This window comes from Rhinolophus sinicus, chromosome 14 (genome assembly GCF_057876585.1).
Source record: "Rhinolophus sinicus isolate RSI-liver-muscle chromosome 14, RSI-T2T, whole genome shotgun sequence".
Classification (NCBI taxonomy): domain Eukaryota; kingdom Metazoa; phylum Chordata; class Mammalia; order Chiroptera; family Rhinolophidae; genus Rhinolophus; species Rhinolophus sinicus.
In genome coordinates this window covers 151,096,372-151,110,823 of record NC_142514.1, presented here as the reverse complement: position 1 = coordinate 151,110,823, position 14,452 = coordinate 151,096,372, and the positions used below count along the sequence as shown (strand labels likewise).

The window sequence follows — 14,452 nt, the reverse complement described above, 5'->3', positions numbered from 1 at the left end:
GGGAGTAACCCAGCCTGAGGCCAGCTTCCTCAGACTCTGGTCCCATTTCTGGAACACCTCCATCCCCAAACCACCCACTTCCCATCCACAGTCATAAACTTAATGATGCCAAGAGAACAATCTAATCAAAGCACTTTCACATCCCTAAAGAAATTGCTGCTGGAAGCACTTATAGGTAATTAGCTTTTACATGGAGCAGGATGGGCCTGGGCCTGAGGCCAAGCGTCCCTCGTGGGAGGGCATGAAAGTGGTGATGAGGATGGTCTGGCCTGGTCATCACCTGGGCAGCAGGACCGATGTACCCAGAGTCCAGATACAGAACATGTCTAAACCTGGTGAACGCTGAGATTCTCCCTGAGGAGTGGGAAGAGTATGGAACCCACGCAGCTGAGGAACCCAAGGTATACAGTTAACATCATATGAGATTTATGTGCAATGTTCTCCTACTGATTATTGGAAAAGCATCAGTGGTGGCTTTTATGCAAATATCTAAGGGACACAACTAGTATACAAAGGGCCATCATATGTCACTGATGCTGGTCTGCTATTTTCCAGTTCATTTTGCATGTTTAGCATTTAGGGAAAGACAGAGGAATTGGTTGCTGGGTTGTAACAGTTAAACAGAATCATGCAAATGCAGTAATGACAGCCACAGGGGAGGGAGCATGACCTAAAGACCCTCAATTTACCTCTTTCACCTTTTTGTCCACATAGACACCTAAATTCTGCAGAAAAAAAAAGAAGTGGAAACCACAAAGCAGTTGGAATCCTGCTCACGGGTCCAGGCAGGATGAATCTATTTGCCCAGGGAATAGTCAGATGGAAAATTCTATCATAGTCTGAGAGGGAAGCAAGGGTCATGCCCAAGGAAACAAAAAGACAAGTGTCAGCCAAGGGACAGGGCAAAGGTTTGGGTGGAATAAATGAACCTGTGGGCCAGAAGCAGGACCTAAATGTGAGATGTAAACCAGATCAGGGCAAGGTTCAGAGGACAAAGTCTGTGAATAGTATAGGGGGTTAAAGGATCGCTTTATAAAATGAGGTATTGGTTTAAGGAGTAGTGGTAGCACTGACAGCTCAATAAAAGCCACAGAAAGTAAAACAAGCTTTCAGGAGAATAATGTTATCCTCCTCCGAAACTAATATATCCTAGAGCCTGCTCAATCTCTTTTGCTATTTCAAACAAGAATCTTTGATTAAAAGTTGAGTGCCAAAATGGATAAATACAAATATTAATATGCAATAGGGAATGAAACGATGGATGAAAGAGATTATATAATAAGTTATTTACCAGGCAAGTTGGTGAGGTGAAGAGAAATCAATGATTGAATCACTGAAGCCTATAAATAGAAAATAAGTTCCCTGTCAAGCAGATTATTTTCCCTAAGGCTGAGTCTCAAACAGATGCCGTAAAGGTATTTGGGGGTGGGAGGAGAGGAGTATATGAGTAGACATCAAAAGGTCACTAAGAACAAGTTCATTTTCCCTTTGGATTAGGATAATTAGGCATTTGCTGATATAAAAATATCAAGTTTTCAGCAAAGCACTACTGGGCACAACTGAGATCTGAATTGTACCAAAAGTACTTCTAGGTCAGTGGTTCTTAGCCTCGTTCTCAGATGATTACAATCATTTGGGAAAGTTTTAAAACACTAATGCCTGGCCTTCACCACCAAATTAAATTCTGATTTAATTTGTCTGGGGTGGAATCTTGGCATCAGTATTTTTAAAGATTCCTCAAGTAATTCTAATGGAGATCCTGGGTTAAGCACCACTCTTCTAGAGGTACCTGTGATACAGTGGAAGTTACACAATCTTAGGAGTGAGAAAAGCCTGGGCTCACAACTCAGCTGTGCTATTTGCTAACTTGGTGACATGAACAAGTTACATACTGAGTCTCAGTTGTCTAATCCTTAAAATGATAGTGATATCACAGTTAATAATGAAATAATTAATAAAATATTAAGAGCAGTCCCCTTGAAATCAGTAACAAGACAGATCTCCATTTTCACCACTCCTATTTAACATTTTGCAGGGGCCCTAGCCAATGCAATAAGACAAGAAAAAGAAAATAAAAGTATAATGATTGGAAAGAGGATGCAAAACTGTCATAATTTACAGATCTCATAATCACATACATCTGTACACATTCCAAATCTATATAAAATCCAATAAAGTCTATGCACCATTAAAATTAATAAGTGACCTTAGCAAGGTCATTAGGTACAATATTCAACATTGTATTTTCTATGATTAGCAAAAATTAGAAAATAAAAATTAAAAATAACACTTACATTAACATAAAAACATACCTAGAGATAATTCTAAAATAAATATGTAAGATGTCAACACTGAAAATTCAAAACATTGCTGAGAGAAATTAAAGACAGTCTATACAAGTGGAGAAGTATACATTTATTGATTGGAACACCCCATATTGTTTAAGATGTCAATTATCCAAAATATTTATCAATTTAGAGAAAACACCATTAAAATCTCAGCAGGTGTTTTAGTGGAAATTAACAAGATTATTCTAAAATGTACATGGAGATGCAAAAAAAAAAACACCTTAGAATTACCAAGATAATAATAAAAAAGAGCAAAACTACAGGATTTATGCAACTAATATCAAAAATTATTATAGCCCACAGGGACTCAGACAGTGCCATATTGGCACAAGGTTAGACAAAAACACTAATGGAACAGAAAACACCCAGAAACAGACCCATACATGTGTCATCACTTCACTTAGAACAAAGTTACCACTTTAATACAGTGGTGAAAAGATGGTTGTTTTGATAAATGGTGCTGGTTCAATTGGATGTCAATATCATATGGAAAATACTCAACCTTGAACACCATTTTTAATTTTTAATTTAAATAGATCATAGACTTCAATGTGAATGGTAAAACAATAAAGTTCCTAGAAGAAAATACAGGAGGCTATCTTCATGCTTCGGGGAAAAACAAACATTTCTTAAATGAACACAAGAAGCGCTAGCTTCAAAGGAAAAGATCAATAAATTGGGCTTTATCAAAGTTAAAAATTTCTATTCATCAAAAGACACCATTAAGAGAATGAAAAAGCAAACCACTGGAAGAAAATATATATTCTCAATACATATATCTGACAAAAGACTCATATGCAGAATATATTTTTTAAAGTTTATAATTCAATAAGAAAAAGACAACTCAATTTTTTTAAACAGGCAAAAGTCTCAGACAGACATTTCACAAAAGAAGATAATAACCAAATAGTCAATAAGAATAAGAAAAAATGCTCAAAATCATTACTCATCGGGAAAATGAAAATGAAAACCATCATGAGAAATCACTATACACCCAAGCAGGTCAAAACCAGGGCACTGCGTATCCAGCTACCACAAAGCTGCACAGGACTTCCTTGTACTTTTGAAGCAGCCCAAAGGAGAATGAAAGTGTGTGTTCATTATCTCTGTGTGTTTTCCCATCTCCCCTCCTTCTCTCATTCCTCTCTAAGTCTCTTCCTCTTTCTCATTACCCTTCCCTCTTCCTGTCATGGTTTATCATTCCACTTGACATATTATGAGACTGGGACTTATAAAGGTACAAGGTCAACACATAGCGAGTAGTGAATGAAGCTAGCTAGGCATGGCTCCCAGACCTGCTTACCAAAAGGGCAATGTGCTGGAGGCAGCTTGTTCAGAGGGCACCTTCAGTGCCAAGCTGAGGAGTTTGGATATTTTGCAGTGAAAAGTAGGGGGCTTAGGAAGGGTTCTGTTCCCACAAGGCACAGGACAGACTTGCTGGGGAAGTCCAGAAATGGGAGACCTATTGGATTATAAAATATATGACATCCTCTGCCTGGAAGAGGCTGGCTCAGTAGGAAGAATCCCGTTGCCTTGAATTTGCAACCCCTCCCCGCAACACACACATACAGGACATACTGGCCCCGACTACTGGATCCTGGCCCGCCAGAGCCCACCAGCCTGCCAGCTCCAAAAGACTGCCCCAGCACCTTAGCAGGGCTGCCGCTGCCGCTTCTGTCCGCCAGAGGCCGCTGTTGCACAGTGCACGGGCCCCCGAGCCTTGCCTGAGGCTGCACTTAGGCTACTTACTGGGCAGCCTCGTGCTTTCTCCAAACTCAGCTTGCAACTTGCGCATGGGATGCAGCCCCAGAGCCAGCAGGGCCTTCCTTCAGTCTGGACAATACTGGCCGGTTATCTCAGCGTAAATCCTCGCGGGGAGAAACTGGGGAGGCAGGGCATTGTGCCTAATTTTGTTCTCCCCTCTTCACATCCTAGCCTCCTTCAAGCCCCCCACCTTTCTCTCAAGGCAGATGGATGAGGCTTGGCAATGGGGAAGTGAATGAGCCACACTCGCGTTTTAGAATGTCCCCCCTGCTGGGCTGGGGAAAGTGATAGTGGCAGTCCCCACTCCAGGCTGCCTATCCTTCAGCACGGATGGCTAACCTGGCAGCCTGGGGTTCCCTGGGCAGTCCTAGTCCATTCCCAGGACAGCTAAAGGCCTGTGCCTGGGGGTGTGAGGGGTGGGGGAAGCTGATAAGCCTAGGTGGGTTGAGTGCCAAAGAGGGGTGGGGAAGCACCTGGGATCTCCTTTCAGAAACATTCTTTTTCTCCCCCTACCTAGGAGCTACGCCTAGGAAAAGAAGGGGCTGCACGTCAAATTAAGCAGATTTCTTGCCTGGCATCCAGCACTTCTCTCTCCCTGCCTAGCCTCACTTACATATTAGAACTGACTGAATCAAGATGAAGTAGCTGCCTTGCCCTGGGGTCTGCATACTATGCCTCTCTCAGCTGAGGAGCTGGCGGCGGCAGGGGGCAGAGTGTAGAAAACTAAACCTATGCCTAGGAGCAAAAGCACAGGGTTCTCAACCCAGCCCTGCCTCTCTCAGTGTCTTTATGCCTTCCAGCCTTAACTTCCCCTTCTGTAAAATGGGTGTGACCGTCTCTCCCTGCCTTCCTTGCAAAATGATTATGTGAATCAAATTATCAAAAGATAGAAAACACCGGTTAACTTTTCTTTTTTTGGAAAATATTATCTATTTCTGACCATCTGCAACCCTACAGAGAGCAGGCAATGGAGTGAAAGTCCTATAAAACAGCAGCTGGAGCATCAGAGCCTCTGCATCACCACCACCCCACCCCACCCCCGCACCCATCTCCCTCCTACCCAGGATCTCTGAGATTTCAATAGCGGGGTCCAGGCCTCCCTACCTCCAACCTGGTCCTTCAGATGTCAGGGCAAGTGATCCCAGGAAGCTGCCCCAGGAAACAGGGGTGAGGTGAGGGAGCTGCACAGACAGACAGCAGTTTTCTCAGCCCTCACCACTGATGATTTTCTCCTCATCCTTGAAATTGAGCCCTCCTTCCCTGTCCTCTGCTCTTCTTTAATGTCTCCATTGATTTTCATTAAACTCTCCCCTTGGCTCCAGCCCAGGGAGAACTCCTTATTTGAAAAAAAATAAAACAAGAGGGAGGGGAATGGGAATAAAAGGAAACTCTGTTGAAAGCAAGATTGTCTCTGGCCTCAAGGCTGGAAGAGGCAATTACTAGAACTCTCTTGGAGGTCATCTGAGGCTGTCTGTACATTGGGCTTTGAGATCCTGCCCCACCCTTATGGCCCTAGACCTGTAGGCTCCTGCCCTTCAGATCCCCAGCCTCCCACCTGGACCAGAGTCCCCAGTCCTGCCCTAGTCCCTACCCCCTCCAATCCCATCCTGGCCGCTGGTGCTTCCAACCCCAACCTCAATTTCCTCATCTGTAAAATGGAAAAATTATGAGGACTCGTGCTCCAGCCCCACCCGACTTTTCCATACTGTACCGGGCAGCATCTTTGACCCTGCTAGTGAGCCCTTCCTGCTGGCACGCCAACATGCTCCCTTCTCCACCACACTGCAATCTTTTCAAAGCCAGTGACTTTTACAACACCAGCGATTGGCATCATGTGTGCAGCAATCACATTAGCTACTATTTGTTCGGTGCCTACTGTGTGCCAGACACTACGTGACTGCACAGCTCTTCTTCTCTGACAATCCTAGAGGTAGATTCCATCATGCCCATTTGACTGATGAGGAAACCGCACCTCTGGGAAGTTAACTAACTTGCCCAGAGTAATGCATCCAAATACATAGGTTTCCAACCCAGGAGAACCTGGCTCTCAAAGACCATGGTTTCCCCACTGTGCCAGGCTGCTTCACAACAAACATGTGATGAAAGAATGAATTAGTAGCATGATGGACTGGGTGATTAAATGATGATGGACTGGGTGAGTGAGCGAGTAAGTGAGTGAGCTGAAAGTGACCAGATGACAGAAGGAATGAAGAAGCAGATGAATAAGTGACTTGATGTGAATGAATGAAATCATGACTGAATCTATGACCACACAAATGCCTCAAGTCCAACAGAGCTCAGGCATCATGCAGCAGGGCGGGAGATGGATGGGGGTGTCTGGTGACCTGAGTAGACCCACATCTCTACTCCTGGGGTCTATGCTTAATTTAATGAACCTTTTCAAGGTCAGGGGGAAGTGGGGGGGAGCCACATGACAGAGATGAATTTCACCAAATCCAGCACTATTTCTCACTGCCAATTAATGAAGCGAGCTTCAGCAAGGAGGCCAGGCCAATAAATCAGGGGAAGGCTGGGACTTTGACATTATCCAATTAGGGCAGGAACTGTGCCTGGTGAGTGGGCAGCTAGAGCGATCCCCCTGGGCGCTGCACTCCCCTACCCTGCCTTCACCACACCTGTGCTGCTACAGTTCTATCATCCAGTCTGTCCCTGGACTTCACCTTCCACCCAAACGCTGACAATGGCAGACCTCATCAGAGCTTCTGAGGCCATTGCTTAGCAGCTCAGGTCATGGAGTGGGACAGGTGTGGGCAGGATCAAGGGGCGGGCAGCAAAAGAGGGCAGGGGGACACCCAGCCCCTGTCTGGGTGTCTCTAGAACCTCTCACAACTTTGGAAGCAGTGTTATGTGGAGGAGAAGAGGGTGGCCTCACAATATCGGATTTGAGTCCTGGGTCCACCTAATGGTTCACAGCCCAGGCAGGCTCTGTCTCCGCAGAGCTGGAATTAAATTACTGCTAGGCCGTTTATTAGCTGTGTGCTCTTGAGCAAATTGCTTCAGTTCTCTGAGTCTGGCTTCGTTCTATAAGCAGTGGGGATAATAAACGATTAAATGACACAATGAAAGGAGGGGCTTTGCGAAGTACTTGACTTGCCCAAAGCAAGTATTTGATATGTTAGTTATTGTCCTTTTCATCATTGTCATCATAACCTTATTACCTGATAGAACAGAGGTCAATAAACATTTCTGTAGAAGGCCACATAGTAAATATTTTTGACTTTGCAGCCTACATGGTCTTTGGCAATTATTCAGTTCTGTTGTTGTGTGAAAGCAGACACAGGCAACGACTGTATTCCAATACAACTTTATGGATCAAAAATTTTAATTTCATATCATTTTCATGTGACACAAATATTATTCTTCTTCTGATTTTTTTTCCATCTAAAAAATTTTTTTTTTAATTCTTAGTTCATGGACCATATATATCAAAACAGGCAGCAGGCTGACTTTAAAGCTATACTCCAAGCACCTAAAAAACAGTGCCTGGAAAACAGCAGATAGTCAATAAATATTTGCTGAATGAATGAATTACAAGCTGTGTGATTCTGTGCAACAAGTCATTTCACCTCTCTGGGCCATAGTTTCTTTGTAATGTATAGTCGGGATGCTTGCACATTCGAGGCAAGCATCAAATGAAATGAGAACATGGAGCCACTTTGCAAGCTATACAGCTGCTGTGCAATGTAGTTGCTGGTTCTGACCACAAGGGGGCTCTTCTCAGGCAACTCCCACTCGGTGACACTCCTGAAATATTAATGTCTCTGTGCCAGGCATGAGAGTTGTCTGTATATGGAAAGCAATCTGACTTGGAGGGGGCAATAGCCAGATACGGCTACCTTCTCCTGTGCCAGTTAGGGGTAGGGATTAGCACATTTGCCATTAGCAGCAAGGGTTTAGTTATAGGGCCTTTTTCAGTGCTTTCTGAAAGTATCAAACTGGCAAGGCAATGAGATAAAATGGGCATTAAACTCAGGCCATGGGTCCAAATTCTGGCTCCAAAACTTTCAGGCAAGTCACTTAAACTGGCTGAGACTCAGTTTCCTTGTCTAGAAGATGAAGCTATGAATAGTGTTCACCTCACAAGCTTCTGGAGACTTAATGAAGGGGTGTGTGTGTGTGTGTGTGTGTGTGTGTGTGTGTGTGTGTGCCCGCAGGCACACTTGGCAAGCCCTCAGACGGGGAGCATTCCCTTTGTCCTGTTGCTCCGCAGGGCAGGGTCTGACTCCCAGGCCAGGTGACCCATCTGGCCTGGTAAGGACATATTCTGCCTTTGGAGTAGCATCAGAAAGATAGAACAACAACAACAACAACAACAACACAATTGCCTCCAGCCTTGCTGTACAGGTTTTCAGCTCTAAACAAAAGAGCCCTGCTGTTGTTCTGCTCCAGGCTGAAAATTTCCTGCTGCTCTGCAAACTCTACAGCCAAGAAATCCACTGCTTTGGGAGGACTGGTGACTACAGTCCCTTCTATTTTCTCGTGTCATTCTTCCTGTCAACCAGCATGAAAGAAGATGAGAAACAACCCCGTTTGGCTATTTTTCCACTATCCAAGGAAAAAGATTTTATTTTGAAAAAAAAGAAGAAGAAGAAGAAAAAAGCGAGAATATTCCACACATGAGCTGGAGATGCTCGATACATTTACTTCAGGGAGACTCTATTTCACCGCGGCCCCCCTCCTCCATTTTGCCATCTAAGTGAGCACACACATACAAAGGCTTCTGACCCTGTGGGAAGAGGGCAATCTGAGCAGATGGCTGCCACTCCTCCTCCATCGTCTTGCTGTGTGACCTCAGACAAATTACTTAGCCATTCTGAGCCACAGCCTTCTCATCTGTAAAATGAGCAGATTCCTCCTTCCTCAGTTTAAGAGCATCTCTGAGCCCATGATCCTGTGACCCTGTGCAGTAACCTGAGTAGATTTGGAAAGAAGCAGGATGGAAAGTAAGATGACCATCTGTCTAGGAATCCAGACCAAAATGAAGCAGCTGGGGTCGGGCACAGGTTTTCTGGGTAGCCGGGACCAGATTATGGGACACACTGCAGAGGAAGGGAAGCAGTTTGCTTGCCCCATCCCCATTTAGACCAGTCACAGGAACAGACTCAAGGTATCTACCCCCCAACCCTACAAGCACCACAACTGTCACCAGGACACATTAGGCCTTTCTACCTCGCTTCCATAAACATTTGCAGCATCTTTCCTTGGAACTTGCCACAAATGTCAGCTCTAGCCTCCCCAACCCTCCTGGCTAATGTCCCTGAGGACCCATCTGCAGGCTCAGGTCCTGGTAGAGGAGCTGCCTCAGCCCTACAGTTTGGGGTTAGTGAGGAGGGCAGTGGCTGCAATTAGTCACATTGCCTTGGATTGGCCTGGAGGTGAGGCACCTGGACCTATCAGATCACCACCTTCCCTGTAACCCCGCCCACCCTTGCGCCTTGTTGACCCGACATAGGCTTGGACTTAGGCTTCACTTTCCCTTTCCCAAGCTCTCTAGTCTCTAGTCTCAGTGGAGCCCCATCTGCTTGCCAAGGCACCTACCACCCACCTTGCTCTTGCCATTCTGTCCCCTGAGGAGCTGGATCCTCCACCTCCTCCTGGGGTCCTGCCATGAGTGAAGAACCAACTGTCCTGAAGCTCAACACCACTCCCCACCCGACTTCCTGCCACCTGCTCTGTTCTACCCACTCTTGCTCATGCCACCCAGGAAGCGCTGAGTGCCCCTTTGGGCCCGGCCTTTCCTGGCTGAGTTCCTCAGGTCCCGTCTCCCTCACATCTTCATCGACTCCCACAGTCAGGATCCCAGCAGTTCCATCCAAATGATGCCCAGGGAAAGGAGGGACTTGCTCCAGGAAGAGGCCCAGGTGGCCACCAGTAGGCCTTTTCCCCACCTACTCACCTGGCTCAGGGACCTCAGGCCCCACCCAGCCAGCCAGCTGCACTCTCACCTTCTCCAGCTGGTGGACACCCTCTTCCACACAGCAGATGGAGGCCAGTGTGCGCAGCGCCTGGGGGTACAGACACCGGAAACTGTCCTGCCGGCAGACCTTGAAGAGTGCTACGACGCCACCCTCCTGCCAAGGAAAAGAAAATGTCACATGACCTCACTGTGTGACCTTTCCTTAGGGCTGACTCAAAAATAAATGACATCCCTCATTCAGCAGGTATGCTGTTAGGTCTATAGGATGGCAGAATATGGCGCCCTAAAATATGCCACTTTAGCATAAGGATTATTTTGGGCTGGAGGCAATTGAGAAAAAGCAGATATGAGAAAAGATCTCCTCTGTCCTGTTTGCCCAAAAGCAGAACGTCAACTTACAAAATTGTGCCCCCTCTCATCTCTGCTAGGAAGGACAAAATTTAATCACCAGAGACAACTTTAGACCCTTATCAGCTTGGAGATGGCATCAGAGGATATCTACATAACAAACTTCACTATTACCAGCCTTTACCTACTATTAGTTTCCCATATATTTGCCTTACTACGATTTGCTGCCCCAAAGACTCAAGGTCCTTTCCCTCTGTCTTGTTACTTCACTAAAAATGTAGTGTTCCTCTGCTAAGATTCTATATAAGCCCAAGTTCTAACCAATTCTGAGTTATTGGTCTCTGAGTGCTCCCATGTGAAAGTGCAGTGCACAGACTAATACACTTCTGTTTGTTTTTCTCTTGTTAATCTGTCTTTTGTTAGCCCAATTTGCAGGGCACCAGCCAGAGAATCTAGGACCATAACAGAAAACCAGGATTTTTTTCCTTCCCTACAGTTCCTACACACACACACACACACACACACTCCCATGTTTACACGCATGCTGCCGTGAAATGCTAGCTCCAGAAATGATGTCACCCAACTGGATGATAGTGCAAACTGGAAGTGGGAGTCCCCAAAAACTCTGGGGTTGCAGTGCCAGGGCAGACGTGTTTGCTGGGACCAGGCTCAACTCCACTCTATTGCTCCCAGACACCTGGCAACCCCTCTCAGCAGCCTGCCATGGAGCAAGCCCGCATCATCTGAAATAGGTTTTAGAAACAAGTCTGAAGCAGGCGGAGGAAACCAAAGCCTCGATGCCCAGTGCTGGTTCCTGCTCTGCCAGCAACCGCCCATTCCTTCTCAGATCCTCCCAACAACCATGGCAGCACACACACCAAAAAAGGAGTTTTATTTATATCAATATTACAATTTATTCCCATTTTGTCACGGAAAAAGCTGAAGCCCAGATGGGTGAAATAATTCACCCCAAATCAACACCATCCTTGTTTTCACTCCTCGACTCCCGTTGGTAAAACAAACAAACAAAAGAACAGAAAACAAAACAAAACCAAAAATTCCTTTAGGATCAGCCTGGCTCTTGAGTGTAAGCGTGTACTTCTCCTTTTGTGAGAGCTGTTCATGGAAACACCTTTATCTTGTGGGCACTTCCCACGAGCAGTCTGCAAGGCCTTCTGGGAAGAATCTGGGAGCGAGGCGCTCATCCTAACTGGTCATATTTGTTCTATAAAAAATCGCTGGAGCCACCTTAGCTCTGAGAGCAAAGTGAGAGAGCCAACAGATCACAAAGGTAACTCAACTGGAAAACCGGTGGCCACACCACCGTGGGCATCCAGAGCAAGAGAAGCTGCATACCCCACATTGGACTTTGTCCTGTTTCCCCTCTCCCTTCCCTGAGGGCTGAATGTGGTGGCAGCAGTAAAGAATGTGTGAGCAAGTGATCTGAACTTGGTCCTGAGAGATACTCACCTTTGACCTCCTGCTTCTAACTCAGCCCATTGCAGTCTGTTCCCCAACTGAGAAAATGTTATAAGAAGAAGATGGGTTCTGACCACCCCCCGTCAGATTTTTGAGACCTCTTTCATCAAAAAAGTATTCTGAGCACCTACGACACACCCAGGCACTGTTCCGTGCTCTGGGGGTGCAGCTGTGATTGCAAGGATAATGAATAAGCAACTGGAAGAGGAAGCAATAACCACTATGGCCCAGCACAGGCTCATGGAAGTAAGTTAGACATCCCAGATGGTTCCTTCCTCAGCACCCCACAAAGGGAGGCTCAGGGACACTTTTCATCCTTAGAATTATACTGTTTATCACTGCAGGGACCAAGATGAAAGTGTCCAATTCTGGGAAAGTTCATAATTTCCTAAATTTTATAGTCAGCTAAGAGTGATCCCTAACTACCATCTTTCCCTGAAAATGAGACCTAGCTGGACAATCAGCTCTAATGCGTCTTTTGGAGCAAAAATTAATATAAGATCTGGTCTTATTTTACTATAAGACTGTGTCTTACGTAATATAATATAAAACTGGGCCTTATATTAATTTTTGCTCCAAAAGATGCATTAGAGCTGATTGTCCAGCTAGGCCTTATTTTCAGGGTAACAGGGTAGTATATCCCTACTTTATTTTGGGGTACTTCATTTGATGACAAAGGGGCCTATCTTAGGGCCGGTAAATTCATTCACGCAGCCAAAACATATTAATGGTGAATTATGTGCCAGACGCGATGCTGGGCACTGGGCAATGCGGCCCAGCTCCTGTCCGTGCTGAACATGTGGTCTGACAGGCAGTGAGTCATGGGAAGGCAGACAATTTAAAAGCAGGAAGAAATCTGGGTAAAAGTGCAGCAAAATGGAGGAGGGGTGCAGGGTTAAAGGGGTACAGAGCAAGCACTTCTAACATAATCTGAGGGGGGCTGTAGGTTCATGAAAGGGAAGCACTCTGATTTTAAATGGCCACCATCACTCCAATAAAACATGCTCTAGACGGGACAAGGCACTTACCCTCTGAGTCCTTGCTCCACAGTCCTTCACCCCTGCCTTTTTACTTTCCCACAGTTCCTGGGACATCTAATGAGGGTTCCACATAAAGACCTTACTCAGAGAGCAAGTAAAATCAAATTTCTCTTCAAAGTGAGAAGAAAAGAAATGGGAATCTCCCCAGCTAGCCCAGCTGGTCATTAATGACTTCTCTCCTGATGTAAATATATATGTTTTTACATATGTGTGCATATTTATATATGTCTCTATTTATATTTAATCATGTACATTGCATATTATTTCTATATGTACAAGGATAGATTGATAGATATCATAGATAAAAGATAGCTATCATAGATAAATGATAAAAAGATAGATAGATAGATAGATAGATAAATAGATAAATAGATGATAGATAGATAGAGTTTATATCTGGAAGCAACAACTAAGAAATGGTGCCAAAGAATGCAGGCCAAAAGCCAGGATCAATGTGGCAGCTTTCCTTTGGCTCAGGAAGCACTGAGCCCAGCATAACTATATTTAAGCCTCTGCACCCATTTGTGTAGAATTCTCATTACATCGTTTCCCAAACCGGTGAAAAATGGCCTTCTTAGCATTTTTAGTTACTGGGAGAGGAAAGCGGTGGGGGGAATTCCTAACCCAAACTGAGGGGATTCTCGTTCAAATCCTGGCTCTTCTGCTGGTTAACTTCGGCCAAAAATGGGGCCATGACAGTTACATGACTGAGCCTTCAGGGGAGTAATTGAGTTCATGTATATGAAAGCCCACAGTTCTGGACATCCGGGTGAGGGTCAGGCTATGGAAGGCTTCCCAGTTAAAAGAGTGTCTCATACCCTCATAAAAGGTGCCTCAGGGGCTGGAATATGTGAGAGGGAGAGTAGAAATGAGGCAGTGAGGAAGTGAGATGGATTAGTGGCACGGACTCCCCAGAAGCCCCCATCGAGGACCCAAGGGCAGCACTCATCTTAGCGTAGAGCCAGGAATCGCCTGCGCTAGCAGAATCGCACTGTTGGTTGGAGCTTGTTTAATTTTATAGAAAGCTCCAGGCTCAGAGCCCAACTGTATATGGTATGCATTATTCAGATAGACTTGGGATAAGCTGTCATAAAGCTGGACTAGACCTCTGTGGGGTGTGTGGACCAGTGGTGGGGGGAATCACAGAGGAACTGGAGTGTGGGGTCATTTCCACAAAACACAAGGGAGTGTTCTATGCTTTGTACTCAGGAAGGGATGGGTTTGCTACCATCACCATACATAGGGAAGACTGGGTTTACTCCTCGGCCTGCAGAGGAACCCAAGAGGCTGAGATGACAGACCTCAGACAGGTTGTCAAATCGTCTCATGGAGGCAGCTCAGATGGATGGAAGACCCAAAGACAGACCACACTGGGCCCCAAAGAGGTGGGTGGGAAAGAACACTGGGGAGAATGCCCACATCGGTCACTCTATTGGGCACATATCCTGAGCATCCACAGTGAGGATGCTTTACAGGGCATGCCAGGGACGCCCAGCCCCTGAGTCACTGCCAAGACTGGAAACCCAAACACAGTG

General features: G+C 45.6%; 1 protein-coding gene across 3 annotated transcripts in view; it reads right to left on the bottom strand.

Moving 5' to 3' along the window:
- Positions 1 to 14,452, bottom strand: part of INSC (INSC spindle orientation adaptor protein) — a 116,121-nt gene that overhangs the window by 30,263 nt on the left and 71,406 nt on the right. For all 3 annotated transcript variants that reach the window (XM_088791652.1, XM_088791654.1, XM_088791653.1), the window contains exon 7: positions 10,079 to 10,204. In XM_088791652.1, the coding sequence (XP_088647778.1) occupies positions 10,079 to 10,204 (126 nt within the window). The remainder of the gene's footprint in view (positions 1 to 10,078; positions 10,205 to 14,452) is intronic.